The sequence below is a fragment of the Stigmatopora nigra genome, chromosome 9 (assembly GCF_051989575.1).
Source record: "Stigmatopora nigra isolate UIUO_SnigA chromosome 9, RoL_Snig_1.1, whole genome shotgun sequence".
In the NCBI taxonomy this organism is placed as follows: Eukaryota; Metazoa; Chordata; class Actinopteri; order Syngnathiformes; family Syngnathidae; genus Stigmatopora; species Stigmatopora nigra.
In genome coordinates, this window is record NC_135516.1 from 5,318,315 (window position 1) to 5,339,677 (window position 21,363).

At 39.2% G+C, this 21,363-nt stretch overlaps 1 protein-coding gene across 6 annotated transcripts in view; it reads left to right on the forward strand.

The window, feature by feature from the left end:
* Window positions 1-19,305, forward strand: part of LOC144201437 (partitioning defective 3 homolog) — a 105,773-nt gene extending 86,468 nt beyond the window's left edge. For 5 of the 6 annotated variants that reach the window (XM_077724056.1, XM_077724058.1, XM_077724055.1 and 2 more), the window contains 3 exons: window positions 13,315-13,447; window positions 15,240-15,376; window positions 17,559-19,305. In XM_077724056.1, the coding sequence (XP_077580182.1) occupies window positions 13,315-13,447; window positions 15,240-15,376; window positions 17,559-17,901 (613 nt within the window). In that variant the 3' untranslated portion in view covers window positions 17,902-19,305. Of the gene's footprint in view, window positions 1-13,314; window positions 13,448-14,111; window positions 14,188-15,239; window positions 15,377-17,558 lie in introns of those variants that run through there. The other variant, XM_077724060.1, reaches the window with a different exon arrangement.
* The last annotated feature ends 2,058 nt before the right edge of the window (window positions 19,306-21,363 follow it).

Below are 21,363 nucleotides of genomic sequence, written 5' to 3' on the forward strand. Positions count from 1 at the left end.
AATTTGATGTTTCATTTAATATATAAAAAATACATATCTTTGCAATTATTTCTTTCTTTTTAAATGCTACTCTAATATTGAGTGAATGTTACTAAAGCTTTAAACTGATTCGCTGACTTTACTGCCAAACAATTGCTAATTATGTTATGATTAAGATGCCAACTGGGTGGCTCGCTGGCTTGAGTGGTTAGCACGTTGGCCTCACTGCTGTGGGGTCCTAGGTTAAATTCCAGGTCGATCCACCTCTGTGGTGTTTGCATGGTCTCTCCCCGGGCCTGAGTGGATTTTCTCCGGGTACTCTGGTTTCCTCCCTCATTCCAAAGACATGCATGGTAGGCTGATTGGACACTCTAAATTGCTCCTAGGTAGGAGTGTGAGCGTGAATGGTTGTTTGTCTGCTTTTGCCCTGTGATTGGCTGGCCACCAATTCAGGGTGTCCCTCGCCTCTGGCCCGAAGTCAGCTAGGACAGGCTCCAGCACCCCCCATGGCCCTAGTAAGGATAAAGCGGTTCAGAAAATGAATGAATGAAATTAGATGCCATCTTCTCTTTCTCTTGGCCAGTTGACCTAGAAAAGAAGGAGTGAAAGCAGGTACAAAAAGCAGTTTGTTTTGATTTCCGGAGAAGAGAATAGAAGAACATATTTTCTATTAAATTGACAAAAAATGGCTGACCGTTGACCAGTTTAGGGTATAGTCTGCCTTTCGTTGAAAGGCTGCTCGTATAGACTCCAGCAACCCTTACTTACAAGGATGCGCGGTACAGATTATGAATAAAAAATAAAAAAACATCATTTTTTATCAAGTAAAATGTAGTCTTCAATTATAAATATTCAAATTGTAATAACATTTCCATACTTATGATCATTATGATTACATCATCTAATGAATGACATTCAAGAGGCCTCATTAAAAAAGAGGAGTCTCACAGTTGTCTTCCTTACACTTCATTTATTCATCTTCCAAATAGTTTATTCTTGTCAGGGTTGCAGTGATGCTGCTGGCACCTATCCCAGCTGACTTTGGGTGAAAGGAGTACTCAATCCTAAACTGTTTGCCAGTTAATTGTAGAGCAAAAATAGACACAACCATTCACACTCCCAATCACACCGCCATCGAGTGTGAATCGAACCCATGCTGCCTTCAGTCAGGCGAAAGAACCATTGCATCTCAGGTAGCCTTCCTTACACTTCGTTTTTAGATTTAATGCGCAAAAATGATATGAGCTGTGACTGTTTCAAAGAGTTACATTATTATAACAGCGCTGCTTTCTAGTCAACGTAGTAGTGATGAAGTATTGTAAAACAGTGCCGCGATGACTTCCGTCTTATGTGGGTGAGTCTTATGGACGTCTTCCAAAAATCCTCAACTGAGAGTTCCATGCCCACGGGAAGAAAATTCTAATGGACGTGGGAGTAAACGCCTCTGTATCCTTAAGGGGTCTCGGTGGGGGGCAAAGGGAAGCGTTAGTTATCTTTTCACAGACAGGTGATGTCTTTTTTCTTATAGTGCTTAATGCTGTATGACATCATTATCCCGTTGAGACAGAATGGATGAACATTATATATTGTTATCCTACTGGGGTTAAAATCAGTTGTCGATGATGAGGGTGTAAATGTTTTTAATGGGCACTTAAACCCTGGAGTCAATAAAGATGTCACTGAACGAATGTGCCAATCCCAGTTTAGACTGTTGATAATCCGTGTAATAATCCACTGCATACTATCTCCCTCTTTAACATCATTTACTGTAAATCAACTAATGCTAATACTTTATGGTCTAAATGACATGTAAATGTAATCCTGTTATTTAAACTTGCCCAAAGATAACATTTTGTAATCTATTAATAACCTTTTTGTGCCTAAAACTAAACCTTTCAACTTGAACTAAGCATTGGTTGATCGGAATCAGAACCTGAGTGATCTAAAACTAATTGGAACTGATGATTTGTATGTCAGAATTCCTTTATTTTTGCAGTTGAAAGGTGGCAATTCTTGCATCAGAGAGTGCATCACAGCGTAAAATCATGAACAATGGCTGAATTCTCTTTTTAGCTTTTAAGTAGACCTGCTTCATTCAGTAGACCTCTTTCTGTCAGCTTTACTGACGAGTTGTGCCGCCTTGGGGGCTTTTCTTTACTTTTTCCCATTCAAACATAATACTAAGCGCACTTTTAGGCAGCCATTAATGTCAGTGTGGGATTCATTTAAGGTGTTTAATATTCAGCGCTGTGCTAATAGCTCAGCAGGATGTTTTTTTTTTTGGAGGGGGGTGTTTATCGGCATCTGGACAAACACTGACAATATGGCATGTGCCAGGACAGTGTCACTAATGGTGGAAGTAGGGGGAATTTGTTCCAGCACAGCAGGGGCGTGGGGACAGGATTGGGAGGATGACATTTAGGGGGCTTGGGTGTGGTTATCTTTATCGTCTTAATAGTGTGACGTCAGTGTGCACCTAAAAGCACGATGACCCACATTTCATGTCTGTGTGTGTGCTTGTTTTTTTTCGTTTTCCCACCAATCCATTGGGGGCCCATAACGCCGCTGGTTATTCAATCAATTTGGACTGGGGGGGCTAGCAGTCATTGCTCGTTTGTCTCTTTACTGAAATAATAAACACAGAGCGCCTGTTGGTGTAGAGGTTCACTGGCCCGACTTTGGTGTGGCTAGGCGCGGGCTCGATTCCCGCTGGTGGCGGTATGATTGGAAGTGCGAATGGTCATTTGTCTCTCTGTGTCCCCTATAACCGACTGGTGACCAGTCTAGGTTGTACTCTGTCCTTTGCCTGAAGTAGGCTGGGATTGGCTCAGGCAACCCTCGCAAACCTAATGAGGATGGGCATAATGGAAGATGAATTAATCAAAGAATAACAAATATTATTGTTTAATCAAAGTGAGCATCGCTAGTACCTCCTTAAAAAAGGATCTGATTACACTTAGTACACAATTATATTTTTTATCATTCATTTCTAAAGAACACACGACTAAGGGATCTGATGCAATCTTACCCAAATCAGATACTATCCAATACTCCAAAAACAGTTATACGCCAATACGGAGTATAGAAACAGGACACTAATACTTTTATTTGCTTAATCTATCTTGTTTATAGTAGAGTTTGCCCCATTTCACCAGGATTCCATCCAAACCCACCTTGTTCTTTCTCCACTTATTAGGTAGGGCATGACAACACACAAGCATAACTGTGAACAGGTGTGTTCTGCTTATGATGAGAGGCGGCACAAGAGGGATAGCATTTGCTTCCTAGTGACATGTCTCCACTTGTAGGGGAAAGTGTCTGTTGTGTGCATTTTATTCTTTCTGTGATCCTCTTTCGTTTTCCTTGCCTGTGGCTTATGACTAACGATTGCAAAAGATCTCTGTCTAACCATTTCTGCTTTATTTTGAAGTCATTTTAAGGTTAGCTGCCTCTCATACTTTATTATGGCGCTTTGGAGCGTATGTGAGTTCCCACAATGTGTCTGGGCCAGTCTCATTGTGCCACCGTGTAATGGACGCCCGGAGGCTAAGGCGCCGAAACGCAGGGTCACGTGATGAGATGGCGGAGGCTGAACCCGCAAGCGGAAGTCTGCTTTTTATCTTTGATTGTTTCTGGACTGCGAGCTTTCAGAGGAAATCAAGCGTAAAGTTCAGTTTTGCTACGTGACTGGATACATGATCCCAGTACAAATGACACCATCTATATGATGAAAACCAAAGACTGAATTGAATGAGATTGAGCCTCTCCTAATTTAGAGAAAATGTTGATTTTAGGTATTTTCTTTGTTTCGACTTCCTACGGAATTATGCTCAAAAAGGCAAATGAATAATACAAAAAATATGTCACACATGGAGTGTCATGGATTAATACCACATTGACATATGTGCATTCCCGTGAGTATTCCATCTGTTCTGGGGATGGGGGGAGGAGCTCCACTCACTTAGGCTCAGCTCATTGTTTTTCTGGTTCTCAGAACAACCCTGATAATCACCACCCACTGATTTCACTGAGACTTCCGAAAACCTTGACTTTACATGTTTCTCACTCTTTATTTGCTTCATCCTACTTCCTCATCTTTCTTCTTTTTCAGATACTTTTATCGTCTATCTCCCTCATTCTTCATCATGTCCTTCTTTCCCCATCTACAATATGTTTTCTTTTCTTCTTACTCACCCTTTAGCTTCTCCCTTATTGTGGTACATTCTTCATATTTTCCCATTTTTGTATTTTCCATCCAGACATTCAAGTGCACCCTGTAGTTTTTAATTGCCTAAATTGATCTCTAATTGATTCCCCGTTAATGTTGTGCTGCTGTGGCATCCATCAAGTCTAAAGAGGACTTCCACAGGAAGTGTGACATGTATCGATTGGTCATTATTTGCACTAATGAGCCAAGGGACAGTTTGCCATCATGGTGGCTGTCACAAAAAAAAAAAAACCTGTCTCACATCAATAGCTTGTTACAAACCACTGGTCCATTTATCTTTCAAATATCAAATGATGGGATCAAAAAATGTAATTCTACCTTCAAGCAACAAGTGACCGCTCAACAAGAACAATGTTGATTTGGAAAGACTTGTCAATTACATGACTTGACTACTAAATATGTCTTTGTCATTGTAATTGGGAAAAATGGTCTACCAAAAATGAGTGTCAATAGAGTGGGATTTTGGCCAAATTAAATCATAACCTTAATTCAAAAGTTGTAGTTTTTAGCCTTATTAAACTTTGCCTCTATGGAAACTACAGCTGAGAATTTGTGGTATCAGGCTTATTATAACGATTGTCTCACAATTTGGCGATACAACGCAAACATTTTATGATATAACTATTACAGGTACTGTGAAGTCATTTCATCTGTGGCTTTTAAATACATTAAATCTGTTTAAACTGGGAGGACTTTATTTAATTCTGACCGGGAGGGGAGAATGAACACTCTTGGTCGTTTACTGCCGCCAGCAAGTTAAATATAAGTCTATTGAAAAAGTTTGGTAGCAAACTGTAAGTTCGGCAACAAGGTGATTGCGTGACCGGACGTTTGGTTGCTGGTCTTTTGGCCGCAGGTCAAATTTTACTTAGATAATAAACAGTACTTAGATATTCAACTCTCTCTCTCTCTTAGATATTAAACTCTCTCATGAATATAATTTTGAGAGTTGGTTTCAACAGTAAACTCTCTGTCACCATTTGATCGGCGACCAAAAGACCGGCGACCAAACGTCCGAGAACTAGTGAATGAGTGGTTAGCACTCGAAGGGTTCAATCAGGGCTTTGGTTTTCGTAAATGGAGTTTGTATATTCTCGTTTACTCTGGGTATTCCAGCCTTCTCCCACAATTCTAAAAACATGCCTGGTAAGCAGTTTGGAAACATGTAGTTGGCCCTAGTTGTGTTTGTGTAAGTGTATAGTTGTTTGTCTGCGTTTGGTAGACAACCAATTCAGAGTTTTTTCCTGGCTCCTTCCCATTGTTAGCTTGGATAGGCTCCAGCACCCCCTTGACCTTTTTGAGAATATGTGATACAGTTGATGAATGAATATACATACCTGTTAGTTCTTCGATTTAAATGTTTTTAAATGATATATCAATTCCTGGAGGGACCATATTGGGATACAAAATATGGTGATTACATATACTAGCATGTTAATATGTTTTCCCACCACTAATGCAAACCTATAACTAAAGTTCTATATACAAATTCTTATTCGTAAGCACAATTGGCTTCTTGGACTCGAGTATAAATTATTAAAGTAAACATGAAGCTCTGTTTAAATGTTGTTTAAATGTTTGTTCATGCTCCACGGACCGATGCAGTGATCGCACACTTACAGAAGAAGGTACGGCTATCTTTTAACTCCTTAGCCATTTTGCAAATATTGGTTTGTTGGCAACTATTGGGTGATGCCAGACATGCGGCTTGAGTATGTCATTTGTGCTCCATTACAAAAGCCGCCCACCCATTTACCCAATAAGCCATGCAGCAAACCTGATATTTGCATGAGGTCCCAATTTGCATGGAAATGACATCAAATATCAAAGAGTATTTGATGTAGTTTCTCTTTGTATTTTTGGTAGTGTGCTAGTGATGTAGTGATGCAGTGATACATGAGATCATTTTAGTCATGTTTTGTGTTTGGAAGGATGGTGTGACTCCAGCCATTACTTCACAATTTAGGACAATGCCATTTTCCAAATCGTTGAAAAATTATAAATCATGAAAAATGCTATTTCCATATATAATTTTGTTCAATTATTATCTGGTTCATTAATTAGGATGACACTGCACTGACTGAATCATTTTAATGAGAAGTAATTTAAGATACAGTGGGCTTTCAAGATGTAAAGTTATTTTGCTCAGTGAACTTTTGGGCAGTCAAGATACGGGAATCTAAATTATAATTTAATAAGAAATATCGTCATTGGCTTGCTGCCCCTCCTGCTTGTCTGAAACAGCCGCTGTACTCACAACTGTGAAGCTGACATGCTAACCACTGGGCTACCGTACCGCCTGAATAAATAGCTCTAAAAAAATACCAGTACTTGATATGTAAATCTTAAATTCTAGGTTCCCATTATAAAAAGGTACAACTAAATATTGGGAGTAACAGAAGTGAAGGTATTGTTGTACATGAAAACAAGTACTTTGAATAAAGGTAGTACATTAAGTTCCAAAACATGATTTCAATGTTTTCAGACCTGTGTAATTTAATTGATTTTTAGGTGTACAGAATATTCCAGGAGTACTGATGAAGTACTGTATGCAGTATCTGAACTATCGTTACCAAACTAAAACAAACCATTTGTTGCACAGACCACTTACAATGAAATGTAATGATGTTTTGTTTAATCTATTTGTATAGTATAAATTATGTAATATATTTTCAATATGCAGAAACACCAGAGTAGTAAATATTTCTTATTGCGCGAGAGAAAGATATTTGACTGGTGTTATACCTTATATATTCTTTTTGTTGTTGTTGCAATGATTAAAAAAACATTGTACTACATTAATAACGATGAGCATCAATAAGAACAAATATTTTATGCTCTCATTCATCCAAAGAAAATATTGTCTAGTTGGATAGCTCATATCTGAATACAAAATTAATGAGTTACAAGCTTGGTGGCAGAACCAATTCAAACTATTTCAAAGTTCAACTGAAACGGCATATTGCCTATTTTTGGTGGGTCCAAAAAGCCTCAACAGTAACGAGGGTATCCAACAACAGATTAACGAGTATGGCCGTGATTGCTAAGATGCTCTACAACGCCATCAATCATCGATTACACGTGACGAGCTTTGCAACCCATTAGAAGCCACCGCCTTAAAATACGGCGTCATTGCACAACCAACAACACAAGTGGCACTCTTAAGCGCCAGGCCAATCACACACCCCCATGTTCCTCAATCCCCTTAATGCTTTATTTATGACCCCTCCTAGCTTGCCATCAAACAGTCAACATCTCTTACAAGGATTGGTTTCGCATGATGCCAGAATAGAGGCTGCACTCTGACCTTGTCCCTGCTTCAATCATGTAGCCATGATTTGAGCATGCCCCCCCTCCCCCCACCACACACACACCCATCCATTTTATCTCTTTGAGGACTTTTCCACAAGCCTTCGCCAGCCCCCTCCTCAAGTGGCGTCTATCTAATCTATAAAATATTCCCCCTACAGTGTTTCATCCATCCTGTTATGAGGGGGAACGCCGTCATTTTAACAGAGAAAACGCAAGGACCGCAAAACTTTTTATGCCTTTTGAAGATCCCCTCACTTAATCTTTCTGCGTCATCACTGAGTGCTGACTGGGAACACAAAAGTGTTAGTATGAGTATACCACTATATCGAGGCCAGTTTTCTTTGCTTTTTTGTGGTTTCAGCTCACAAATACATGCTGGGTTATCATTTTCTTCTTGGAAAAAGTCCAAAAACAGGATAATGTATTGCAATTTCAGTTAAATATGCTACAGAAACCTAATGATATCTTTGAATTGTCGCGAAATTTGAGAAATCGTCATTTTTTTGATTCATCCATGCATTGAATGCGAACAGAATTTGTGGAAGTAGAAGTTGTCACTTATTTGATTTATTATCATTTTTTACCTGCTTCCTTTTCCTTCCTTGCACACATCCGGGCTTCCTTCCTTGCTTCTTTTATCTTGTGCCGCCATTCACTCACTGTTCAGCTTTCAAACACTCTTCCTATCTTGGAATATCTTCTCCAGACAGCAGCAGACATCCTCTGGGGGATTGCGTGAAGTGTGAAGGCTTCAGTGCACCGACACCCTTTGACTTTTTCTTTTCTGTTCTCGCCAGTCTTTGATGGCCAGCATTGTGTCTTTCTTTGACGGCAATGCGGGCTCGGGGTGTTTTTATAGGGGAAGATGTATGGCATCTAAAATAGGTAGTCCCTGTGAAAAAATGTGGTTAAATGTCTTGAATGGAGTGTTGACATGGTCTGGTGATTTCTTATTAGGTGGTTTGTTTTTGAAATTGGGGAATATTTTGGTTATTTGTGTTCAGGAATTGGATTTTCTGACTAACCAATGACCCCAATATGAAAAAAAATGGACCTTTGTTTTCCTTCATACTTCAATCTTTAATATGTGTTGATTTGAAATAAGGTATCTTCTTAAGATCAAGTTTGAAACTGTTAAAAAAGATTGTTCTTTGCTTAAATAGACAGGAGATAGAGACCTTCATGACTAGGAAAAGAACCCGTAAGGTTAAGTAGGAGATGTTAAGACAGAAAGTCTCCTTTGAAAAAGAAGCTTTTAAATTGCCTTTGAATAACTCTGAAGAATTCAGAAAAATATGAAGTATCTTCAAGAGAGATTTAAAGTACTTCAAAGAATCTTAAAGCAATTTGAAGAACCTTACACTTTAAAGAAAACTAGAGACATTTGAAACACTCATACAGGTTTTAAATGTTTTAAAAACAAGCTTTGAGGCTCAGTTAGTAGATTTTAGTAGCCCTTAAAAAATGCAAAATCTCAATTTCAAAACCTTGAGATCACTCAAAAATCTGAAAACTGAATTGGCCAATCTTTAACTGACTTAAAGACTATTAATTAACTTCTTTCAATAAAATGTATGAAAGATGCACATGCGATTTGACTTTGAGTAATGTGAGGTGGAGGTTTGCATTTTCCAATGTCGTTGTATATATTGTTGCTTACAAGAGCACAAGAGTTGTACTTGCAGATTATTTATTTATTTATTGGCAACTGTACCAGAGCACAATGGGCCTGAAGAGCCTCGTCAAGCAGCATGTTGACACATTGACCAGGCAGCAGCCTGACTGGCTGCTACCCGGCCGGTAGTGGAGCCGCCAAGTGACATCCTAGCCTTGTTGCCTTAGTAACCGTCTCCCGGGGTGACCGGCAAGCTGCCTGGGTCATGTGATGCTGTACAATAATGGAAATTCGTCATCGACCATGCGACAGGTGTGTTTGACTGCAAGCACGTGTGTAGTACTGCTAAGAATACAAAAGATGATTGGAAATAAATCCAGTTTTACAAAATAATACACTATACGAACAGTTGCAAGAAACAACTCAGAATATATAAAACACAGCAATATTAATTGCAGTGGAATACAGTTAGAAATGTAATTGTTTCAGGAAAAAAAACGAAATATTACATTAATTGACAACTTAAAGTAACAAACAAAATCATTGAAACACATTCTTTCAAAATATAAAGATAGCACACCAGTTGTTTTTAATTAAGACTAATTGATTACTAAACATGAAAATTTAGAGTTGTCAGAAGGGAAATAATATGAATTTAAAAAGTACAAGTATTTAAAGTAGTAGTACTTAAGTATTTAAAGTATTTAAATTCATTTAAAAAATGAGGACTCATCTGCACAGCTAATTAAAAAAAGGAAAACTATATTAATGCAAAGCTAAATATCAGAAAATACATTTTTGCTGTGCTGCAAATGTTTTCAGGAGTACAGGCTAAACCTTAGTCGAGGATTAGTACTCGTCGAGTCGCGGGTTATCCGGATTGCCTCAGGTTTTTCCGTGCGGATTAGGTGTCTTGGACCCCACGGACAGTGGATATAGATTTCTCCGTAATACAATGAGAAAATATAATTTGACAATGGGTTTTATCCGATCACTTTTGAATGAAAATCTAGGCCGATCACGTTTTTTTTGGCGGGGGGAGAAGTTAATGAATTAAAAAAGATTAAATTTTTAATTAGTTTTTTAAATATTAACTTATTTTCTGCCATATTTGCCATATTTGTCGCTCAAAATGGTGACTGAATCGAGTGTACGAGTTAAATGCGCAAAAAATAAATTAGACTTGACGTGCACCAAACTGCAAGGTGAAAAGGACGAAACCCCATAACGAAGACAAATTTATTTTGACATCTATGAATGAAATTCAAGAACAAAATATACCGTTGGTTCTACTGCTCACGTTACTTCTTTTTTGAATTTGTCTACGTCAGGGGTGAGCAAACTTTTTGGCCTGGGGGCCACATTGACTTTAATATTTTGACAGATGGGCCGGGTCAGCACAAGATACGATACATATAAAAAACTGCATCCGTTAACAGTTCATGTGAAACATAAACAGAAAGGACTAAAGTATCAACATACTCATCACTCATCATTAAAGTAAAAAGTATAAAGTAAAAACTAAAGTAAAAAGGAATTAAAATGTAATTTAAAAAAAGATAGAGGCAGTAAAGCACGAAAAACAATTAAGAGTGCACAGAGCTACTACCACTGGCTTCCGCGTGATGGCGCCATCTTGGGGAAAAATATTTATTATTATTTGAATAACGTCGGCGGGCCAGATTAAAAGGCCTGGTGGGCCGGAGGTGGCCCGCGGGCCGTAGTTTGCCCATGTCTGGTCTACGTGCAGGCAACACCCTCTAGGAATGCGGAATCCAGCAATCGATTTATACAGTATCTCCATATACCATTTGCGATGATTTTTCTTAAGATTTTCCCCTTTAAGGAACACATTTGTACTCCCTATTAAAACCATGAATATGGAGGTGAAACTTGTGAATCACGGGGTGGCTTATACGTGAGAAATTGTAAAATTCAACGATTTTAAGGCAATTTTAAGGGTGGAGCTTATATGCAGAGGCGGCTAATATGGGAGAAAATACGGTGATCGATTCTAACAGGCCATTTGGATCACTCAATACTTTCCTTTTTGATTGAAATAGATTAGATGTCCATAACTGTCAATGGCTGTACATCTGTCAAGCATGACAAGCAATTAAATAATCCAGGAGCGTCATGATATTGCTGGTTAAATATTAATGTGTCCACTACTGAATCAAACTTTGCAGAACAAAGACAAAATTATGCAGCAACAGCATCAAAATCATAACCAGATTCGGTGAACTTTATTTTCTATACATTCTCATCTCAGTGATGCTTTGAGCGGTCGCCATATGGCTGAAAGGCAAAGTAAGAGTGTAGCATGTACACCGCAACATCTGAGCAGCCGGGCTTTTGTAGTACTCTAGTTTTAACATCACCTCGACAAAGAGAGCGAGGCCACGAGGCAAAACACCGGGAATGAGCGTTACGAAAGAAAAGTGGTGACCTCGTCGCCCGATGTGGGCGGGCGGCGAGTCAGTGTGGGACGATAACTTAACTGAATGTGATGAGTCATGGCTGAAATGTAAACAAATAACAAAAGAGAATGACCCTTGAAAGGTGCCTGAATTATAATCACAATCCGAATGTAAATCAATTTTATTTACACCACAGACAGAACTCTACTTATTTTTCTAATGCTAAACTGAAAATTCAAAAGGATTTATTAGTGGCAGGGTTTAATTTACATGCATCCCTTGCCTTCTACTTTAAAGTTTAAACATCTTAAGAAGTAACTTTGTACCACAGACTAGTGTTGATGAGAAAAGTAGAAGAAAAAAATACTTGTCTTTGAGGATAAAATATTTAATATATAGAATATTTAATGTGTGTGTGTGCGTGCTTGTGTGATTAATTGTATGCGTGTGTCAGTGTTTGTCTAGCTGTGGCCGGCGTCTCTTGACTAACTTCCTTGTCTTCCTAATGAAATGTTTAATTAGAATGACGTCCTTTAATTAAAAGAAAGTGCATTAATGCAAAGTATGAGATAATGAAAGGACCAACATGATCTTCTCATTCTTATTAAAAGAAGCAATAAAATATGCAGCATGAAGGTGCTTTTAATTTGTGTTACCATATTATGGCATGAGCCTCCAAAGGGGATGTAGCCATGGCTCATTTGAATACAGGTATACAGTGGTTCCTCTACATATGAGCAGCTCTACCTACCAGATCCTCGAGATACGAGGAAAATTTTCGAGCAAATGATTACCGTATTTTCACGACTATAAGGCGCACTGCATTATAAGGCGCACCCTCAATGAATGACATTTTTCCATATATAAGGCGCACTGTATTATAAGGCACACTGTATTATAAGGCACACTGTATTATAAGGCACACTGTATTATAAGGCACACTGTATTATAAGGCACACTGTATTATAAGGCACACTGTATTATAAGGCGCACTGTCTAATTTGGAGAAAATTTAAGACTTTTAAGTGCGCCTTATTGTCGTGAAAATATGGTAGCTCTAGATCCGAGGATAAATTTTGAGATGCGAGAAAGCCAGGTGGCCATGACATGAGGCTATTTATCTTTTTTGAGCACTGTCTTTTTTGCCGCATCTCTTTCGTGTATAACAGATAACTATGAGCACTGGGCGAAGCCTGCATTTTTCCGTGTCACAGAGCTTGCTCGTTGTCATGGATGATATTGTGTCACTTGGAAATTCCTTGGGGCTGGAGGTTAACAAGGCAGATATGAATGATCTAATCGCCGAGCACCACGAAGAACTGATGACACAGGATTTAATCGAGCTCTAGTAGTGAACATTTGGAGGTGTTGCCGTAACTCGGAGGGCTGCCTGGCTACAGAGGATATCAAAGACATGCTAGAGAAGTGGCAAGAGTGTTTTGATTTTGTAGAAAAGAGGCACCCTGACAAGTGGTCGCACATTATCGTAATGTGAGGACATTTGTGCGAGTCATTTTCAAAATATTTTAAAGGGAAGGCAAAAACAAACAACTCTTGATACGTCCGTTTTAAAAACTCGCACTGAACATCCGGATGGAGTCAACCCGTAGAACAAAGGTAAAAAAAAAATAAAAAAAAATTAGAATTCAATTTTGTGTAAAGTTACATTAAATGTATATTTGAGTGTGTTTGTATTTAGGTTATGAGTGTGTTGCCGTGGATAAAGTCCCCCCCAAAAATGTGTCCTGTGTGTTGTTTAGCAACCGCGTTGCCCCGAGCAACCACGACCGGATACAGCGTCTGAGGCAAGAGTTCCAGCAGGCTCAAAACCTTCCGGACAATGTCGGCGACGCCGACGAGAGAAGGCGCGCTTCCAGTTTTGAGCAACCCTGGGTGAGTGTGTGACGGAGTTAGCGACGGCCTAACAATTGTTGAGAGAGCCGCGGACGCAGCTAACAAAGCCTGCATGCACGCATCACCACTAACCGCATTGATCTTCGTCTGGCCGTCATCCATATGGACACGCCCACCAGCCTTTTGATACTTTTTAACAAGCAAAACCATCCAATTGTATTTCTTTTTAACGCGACAGGTTTATGAGATGTAAAATTCAAATCCCTTACCAACTCTAATTTTTTTAAATATTCAATGTCGACCGTATGTGGTAAATTATTCTTTGTTGGAATACAGAATTTTTAACAGTATTTTTTTTTTTAACTTTCCAATTTCCAAAATCCTTATTTGTGACCATGTGCTGTGTTTTACTTTTTAATCAATTTAGTCAGCAAGAGCACAAATAGTCATTTGCCTTTTCGTCATCGTCTGTATAATAAAAAGTTTTTTCTGACATATTTGCCTCCTTTACGACAACGAAGCATGTGCCAATCTTTGTCGGAGAGCAAAGCATTTTGGGTAAAGAAATCAGGATAGTAAAATGATGAAGATTGGGATTTTTCTGGATTTTAACGGCAGAGGCACGACTGAAAAATTCAACGCTTAGCGCTCAAGCATTGTTGAAAGTCCAATTAACCCTGACTAACATTATCATCATCATCAGTAAGAGTGTCCAGCATGCTTCCCCCTTCACTCCATCCCCTCCCATCCTGTTTGTTGTCACTTCACCACCATGATGACATCATCATGACACCATAATGTCTGGTAAGTGACTGCATGTGTAAGTATGTCATTTGTTAGATTATCATTACAAAACGTAAGGGGTTGGCTATTATGAGCTGAAAGTAAAAGTTGTTTCCTCTATCGATCACTCCTGGGTTCCATCCCAGGTCAGTCCTCCTGTGTGAATTTTCTCCCAGGGCTTGTGTGGATTTTCTCCGGGTACTCCGGTTTCCTCGCACATCCCCAAAACATTCATGTAGGCTAGTTGAACACTAAATTGACGCTAGGTGTAAGTGTAAGTGTCCGTCTCATTGTGCTCTGTGGCCAACAATTTAAGTTGCCAGTTCAGATAATATTTTTTTCAAAACAAACTAAATGGCAGTCTGTTTTAGGTCAGATTTTCTACCTTCATTATCATTTAGACAGAAACATCTCATCCATTTTGACATTCCAGATGGATTTGAATGTTTATCAGTGTCATTTTTTAGCCTTTTTAAAAATAATAATTAAGTTAAGGCTACGGACACACTGCAGAACAATTTCAAGTATGAAATGGAATATGACATGTGTATCCCATTTTCTCATACATTGTGAAGGCTCCAAATTCTGACCTGTGCTCAATCGTATGAAGATAAGAATCGGATATCTAAAATCCCGACAGTAAGAACCCATATCTGTAGGTATTTCTAAAAAGGGAATCACTGTTCAACAAAACAAAGTGAAATGTTGGCTACCGTGGTATAAAATCCATAGTTGCTACAAAAGCGTGACATGGGTGACTTACGTTAGATACCACATTTACTCAAGTAAATACTGCGATAAATGATGACTTGTTGCAATGTGAATGTGTTGCTTTGCACCCGCATTCCGTACACACTCTAAAATGCATGTTCTTGCTAAACGGACAGAATCTTTTTTTTTTTAAATCAAAAGTCTGAAAGTAGCATAATATCCAGTTTACAATTTTCAGCCAAAAATGACAAGGTATCTCACAGCCTTACCATTTGCTACTGATTTCCCACATCTCATAAGATTGACATCATCTGATGACACGGTTTCTGGTTTCCAGTCTAACAGCCCCAGCACAGCAGTGGCAGTCCGGCAGCAACCGGGTCGTCACTCGGTGTCGGTGGAGGTCCAGATGCAGCGTCAGAGGCAGGAAGATTCCTTCACTCAAGCTCAGCGGCAGTACAGCTCATTGCCACGGTAAGATGATGGCTCACTTTTGGCTTGCCATCATTTAGCATCCTTTGGCTTGGAACGTATTAGTTCAGAAAAGTGCTTGTATATTCGCATTCATTTGTAAAATGTGTTGGTGTGCATTTAAGGGTTTTAGTGTATTCTCGCCTGTGCATGTTTCTGGACAGTTATGCGTTTCCTTAAATATTTTATTTATACAGTAGTACCTCTACTTACGAATGCTTCTACATACAAAATATTCCAGTTACGAAAAATCTCGATGGAAAAAAGTATGTTCCAAGTTACAAATTATAATCCAACATACAAAACATTAAACAAAATCAAGTAGCTTTCCCGTTAGCTACCTCCCAACCGAGGTCAGTGCGCTATAGTTCAATTATTTTTCTTTTTACACAGTATGTTCATAGTGAACATATTTTTATTGTTATTTGTGAGTGTGTTAGACACGCAGCGCCTTGATGCTCGTGCACGTGCGCCTTTGTCCAAATGAAAAAAGAACTTGAGCACCGAGAAGATTGTAAATCGTCGGAGCGTGCGAGAGAAGAAAACCGGAGCTTTATTTTCCGACACGACTCAGTGAGCGGCTAGAGATAGCGCTATTCTGTAAAAAAAAAAAAAAGAAAGAAAGAAAGAAAATAAAGAAGGCACATGCTCGGGGCTTGCATTTGAAACAACGGCAATGGTGTGGGTTTTTTTTTTCTTCCCCGACCGGCTGATAAACGCACTCGTTATTCAGAGAGTGTCGGGAGACCAGACGAGTGCCCCTGCTCGTTACTGTCGGGTCGAGACAAAACAACCTGCTAAACCCTTGGCTTCTGTTTTTCATTGAGCGCCTTAGTTCAGTTTTTTTTTTTTTTAATCCTATGATTTATTTGAACTCATTGAGATATGAAAAGAATTTCAGGGATTACCTGAAAAAGTCGACAGTTAAAAATTGAAATGATCGAGTTTCACCATAGTTTTTTTTCCCTTTGATTTAGTAGATATGACAACCTCGCACGTCAGATATCGGCTACAAATACACTATCTGGGCAAGATTCATTTTTTATGAGAGGAAAGTTTTTTTACAAACATACGTGTATTTATACATAGGGGCAAATAAGTATTTAGTCAACCATCAATTGTGCAAGTTCTCCTACTTGAAAAGATTCGAGAGGCCCGTAATTGTCAACATGGGTAAACCTCAACCATGAGAGACAGAATGGAAAAAATACCCAGAAAATCACATTGTTTGATTTTTAAATAATTAATTTACAAATCATGGTGGAAAATAAGTATTTGGTCAATACCAAAAGTTTATCTCAATACTTTGTTATGCACCCTTTGTTGGCAATAATGTAGGCCAAACGTTTTCTGTAACTCTTCAGAAGCTTTTCACACAATGTTGCTGGTATTTTGGCCCATTCCTCTATGCAGATCTCCTCTAGAGCAGTGATGGTTTGGGGCTGTTGTTGGGGAATATGAAATTTCAACTCCCTCCACAGATTTTCTATGGGGTTGAGATCTGGAAAATCTTTGGTCTTGGTCATAGTGGAGTTTGGAGTGTGAGAGAGACTGAGGTTGTGGACAGGTGTATTTTATACCGATAATGAGTTAAACCAGATGCTATTAATACAGGTAACAAGTGGAGACCTCGTTAGAAGAAGTTAGACTTCTTTGACAGCCAAAAATCTTGCTTGCTTGTAGGTGACAAAAATAATTATTTTCCACTCTAATTTGGAAAATAAATTCTTTAAAAATCAAACAATGTGATTTTCTGTTTTTCTTTCTCCATATTCCGTCTCTCATGGTTGGGGTTTACCTATGTTGACAATTACAGGCCTCTCTTATCTTTTCAAGTAGGAAAACTTGCACAATTGGTGGTTGACTAAATACTTATTTGTGTCACTGTATATACACAGTGGGGCAAATAAGTATTTAGTCACAGGTAGATTTTTTCTGTTCACATATGCAGATCCCGCCTCTCCCCTGATTAACTCTCCATCAGAAGGCACCCAATCTATATTAAGACGCAGTATTTTTGTTTCACATGAGACCAAATACATTGTTTGCCGTCCAAAAAGCTTTTCATCACTTTTCTTGCTCTTCTTTCTGTACTTTAAGACAAATGAATTGTACAGGGGCGGCTTGCCTGGAAGGTTAAGTATTCTAGAAATGCCAATAATGTTTGGTGTATTTTGGTCTTCAGGCAACCTCGGAAGAGTCCCATCTCTGTCTCGCATGACCCTTGGGAGAAGTCGTACCCGAGCGGCGAGGTTTTGCGGCCGCCCAAGGACAATCTTCGCTACTCCAGCCAACAGGGCTCACGCAACGGCTTCCCTGGCGTAGCCGGTGTGAACGCCAGAGTCCTTCTGGAGGCTCAGGAGCTCCTCCGACAGGAGCAGAGACGCCGAGAGCTGGAGGCAAAAGGCCGGGCCTCGCCACTGGCGTCACCCAAGGGCCCGTACCGCCACGACGTGCCACCGTCGCCCTCGCAGCTGGCCAGACTCAACCGGGTCGGCTCGGAGAAAGGACGACTTTTTTATTCCTGAGGGGCGATGTCCGCTTTGTCACCTTCCCTATGTTTTCTTCCTATTGACTATTTCCACATTTTGGGCTTTTCCTGGCCCAAAGCTAAGCAACAAGCCTGCAAGCAAGATTTTTCTTTATTTTATTCTCTTCAACGCTATGCTACACAAAACCGAAATCTCCACTACATTCATTCTACTTCCTATTGCTGCAAAATGTCCATTTGAGATAATGCATCATTGCTGAGATTGTCCTTATTTGGTCAAACGCCAGCTTCCAAAAATAAACTCCCAATAGAGACAAAAAAGGGGGACAGTGGGAATCAGAATATCAAGCCCCTCCCTCTTCATGAATCAGTAATGAGATGCTGTCTCGGCGGAGAAGCCTCAGCCAGGAAGTGTTGACACCTTGGATTTTCTGGCCGAACTCCCTCGGCCCCTTTGGTCCGGACTCCTAAGCCCGCCCGGACCTCCGGGCCGTCGTCACTGTTGTTCATCATCCTATTTGTGTGCCTTCACAACCCCCCTCTTGGACTGTCACCCTCCTTTGTCCCCCTCCTCTTGCTTCCTCTCACGAGCTGCTCTCTTAACACTGAATTTTTCATCAGCAGCCACCTGCTGCCAACCCCCTCCCCGCCCCAATAACAACCCCCCCACCCCACATGCCACAAGAAAGTAAAGCTGACAGCCAGCAATGAGCTCGCTTTGACACAATTGGAACTTGAACTCGATTTCAAAATGACTAACCAGACTTTTTTTAGCGTTTGGATCGAGTTTTACAGTCTGATTTCAGCTTGTCCTCAGATGTCTTTTGTCCTCCAAATAGACTGAAAGTTGATTATCTTTGTTTTCAATCACAATGAAATGTTTAAAATATCCCATTTTACTTTGAAAAAACACGTTTTCACATGATACGGACCAAACTATCATGAATTTGCAACCTTAAGTACTCCATATTCATCAGTAGCCAACATGGTTCATACCAGGTAAGTAATCTAGTGGCTTCCCAGTTAGAGTTCTTTCCACGGCAGTATTATCGTTGCCTTTTCAGCATTATTTTTTTGCTTAAGCATTGACTGAAAAGACTATGAAGTTTTCTTGTGGTTGCCACTGCAGTCGTCACAGTGACAGAATGTTGCCAAGTGCCTGTCGACAATGTCATGTTTTAGACAAAGAAGGATACGACTTTTATCATTTTTGTAGTATTTGTCAGTATTTGATGAAATCCCGGTACTCCTTCCTCCGTTTTGTTTGGAACACTTAACGCCATGGTGGCTATTTTGTATCCTGTTACACTTTTTTTATATGTTTGATTATTTTTGATAGTAGGACGGAAAGTGGATGTTCTCGTGCAATTGTTTATTTTTGGTTGTCATGTTATATGGAGCTTGTTGTGTACAAAATGTAGAATAAAAACAACTTCCCTGGCATAGATGTTATGGCATCTTTTTGAACATAATGTATATCACATTTTGGGTCATTTGATTATGTGGCCTACATGACCCTAAATGTGATGTTCACCTATGTGGATGCCAATTATATTTAAAGTTAAATATATTTATTATATTTTATATTGTAGGCAGCATGGAATCTTTTCCCATGGATAGGCTCCAGCACCCTCTGACCCTGACAAGGAATGAATGAAATTATATTCATTTTTTTAATTAATAATTAGTTCATTTTTAAGTCTAAATTTAATGACAAAGTACTGTAAGTCACGTTTTTTTTTAATAGTTTAGTTGTGGTTGTGACTTATTCACACATCATTTTAAATGATATTTTACACACTTTTTAGTCCAAAAAATACTATAATAAAATGTTAATCATAAATTACATACAATAAAATTAATAAATACAACCTATGGCCGCTCAAAAGACTGAAAAATTGTTTTTTTCTTTTTTTAATTTGGGTCATGGTGTAGTATTTGCCCTTATTTTTGTTTGCTTTTTCAAGTTTACAGGTTTCAGTTCATTAAACCAATATTTATATCACACTGCGACAACCCTCAGAAATACATATTGCAGTTTCTGAATGAAGATTTTATAAACTACAAATACAAACCTTACTTAGAAAAGTAATTCCCCCTTGAAACCTTGAAATAATGGGCTTTGCCACCAGTGTTTACGGTAATTATTGATGTGTTGTATGCAATGTTCCCTCTTATTTTTCATTGGTCTGGGCAGAAAGACAACCTCCCTGAGCGACCTCATCATTGCTCGCTATGGGCACACCAGTATCACACCTGCCATAAGCAGGTGCATGTCATTGTTTCCTCTAAATTTTCATGTAAAACATGCTGTAAAACACCAAAAAAACATAAGAGTGGACAGAGCTACTGCCATTGGCTGCCGCGTAAACGGCGCCATCATGGGAAAAGGGGTAAAAAAAACTTTTTAAAAAAGTTTGGATTTTATTTACTGCGCGCCATATGATTGCTGCTGCGCAGAGAAGACGAGAGTAGTGCGCAGCTTAGAGGGAACATTGGTTGTATGTCACTTTGCATGAATCTTGGACCCACTCTTTTTTGCAGAATTGCTATAACTGCCATATTAGATTATTTTCAACCATGAATTCACCTGATCTATTTTGGATTGGACGTCTAGCGCCTTCAATGGCAGCCAAAAAAGATCAATCGATCCGACGGATCCACGCAAGTGAGGAAGATCCATGGCTGACCTCTCGGCGAAGGTCATGTGTCAACAGCTTGGGAGCAGATGTGAGGAGGCGGCGACATCACCCGGGAAGACTTAGCCATCTGCCTCTTCGACATATTGGAAAGATCGTGACAATTCATTACAATTCTCATAAATATTTTTCACAATTTGAAGTCATTTAAAGTGAAAAAATTGGGTTGGCAAGTCGCAACAGCATAAATTGGTCCTCTGTTTTAATGTATGCATTCTTCTTAAGTTTTATGTTCTCCCAAAGTTTGTCTTGTTGTTAACTATTGGACTTTTTTTCAGTTTGGGATCGTGAAATCAACTACTGTTTGACATGTTATCCATGACCGCTTCCCGTCAAAATAAGAGCTTCCACCACAATCTGCAAATGTAAAGGTACGCCTTAAAATATCAAAATAAGAGCATCTATCTCCTGGTGCGTATGCTGAGTCAACGCAGGTCATTTTCTCCATCTTTCTCATCTCCAGAGATTTTCCAAAGGTGTCCAAGTCGAAGCCTGCAGCGGAGCCCTGGCATTTAGGATATGAACTGACATTATCATATATATTACAAGTAGTATTGGAAATGCACGTAAGGACAAAGGTGAGCCTGTTTTGACAGATTCAAATGCAAAATGTCATTGGCATAGTTGCAAAAATAACAACCAGTCTGTTATGCTTCAATTTTTGTGCTGCGAATGACTTCCTTGTCTGGATAACTTGATTAGATTGTTCATCTGGGCTGACAGATTTTTTTGACCGGTGCAGGTTGTACCCCAACTTTTGAAAAAAAATACATAAAAATATTTTTTATATATATATATAT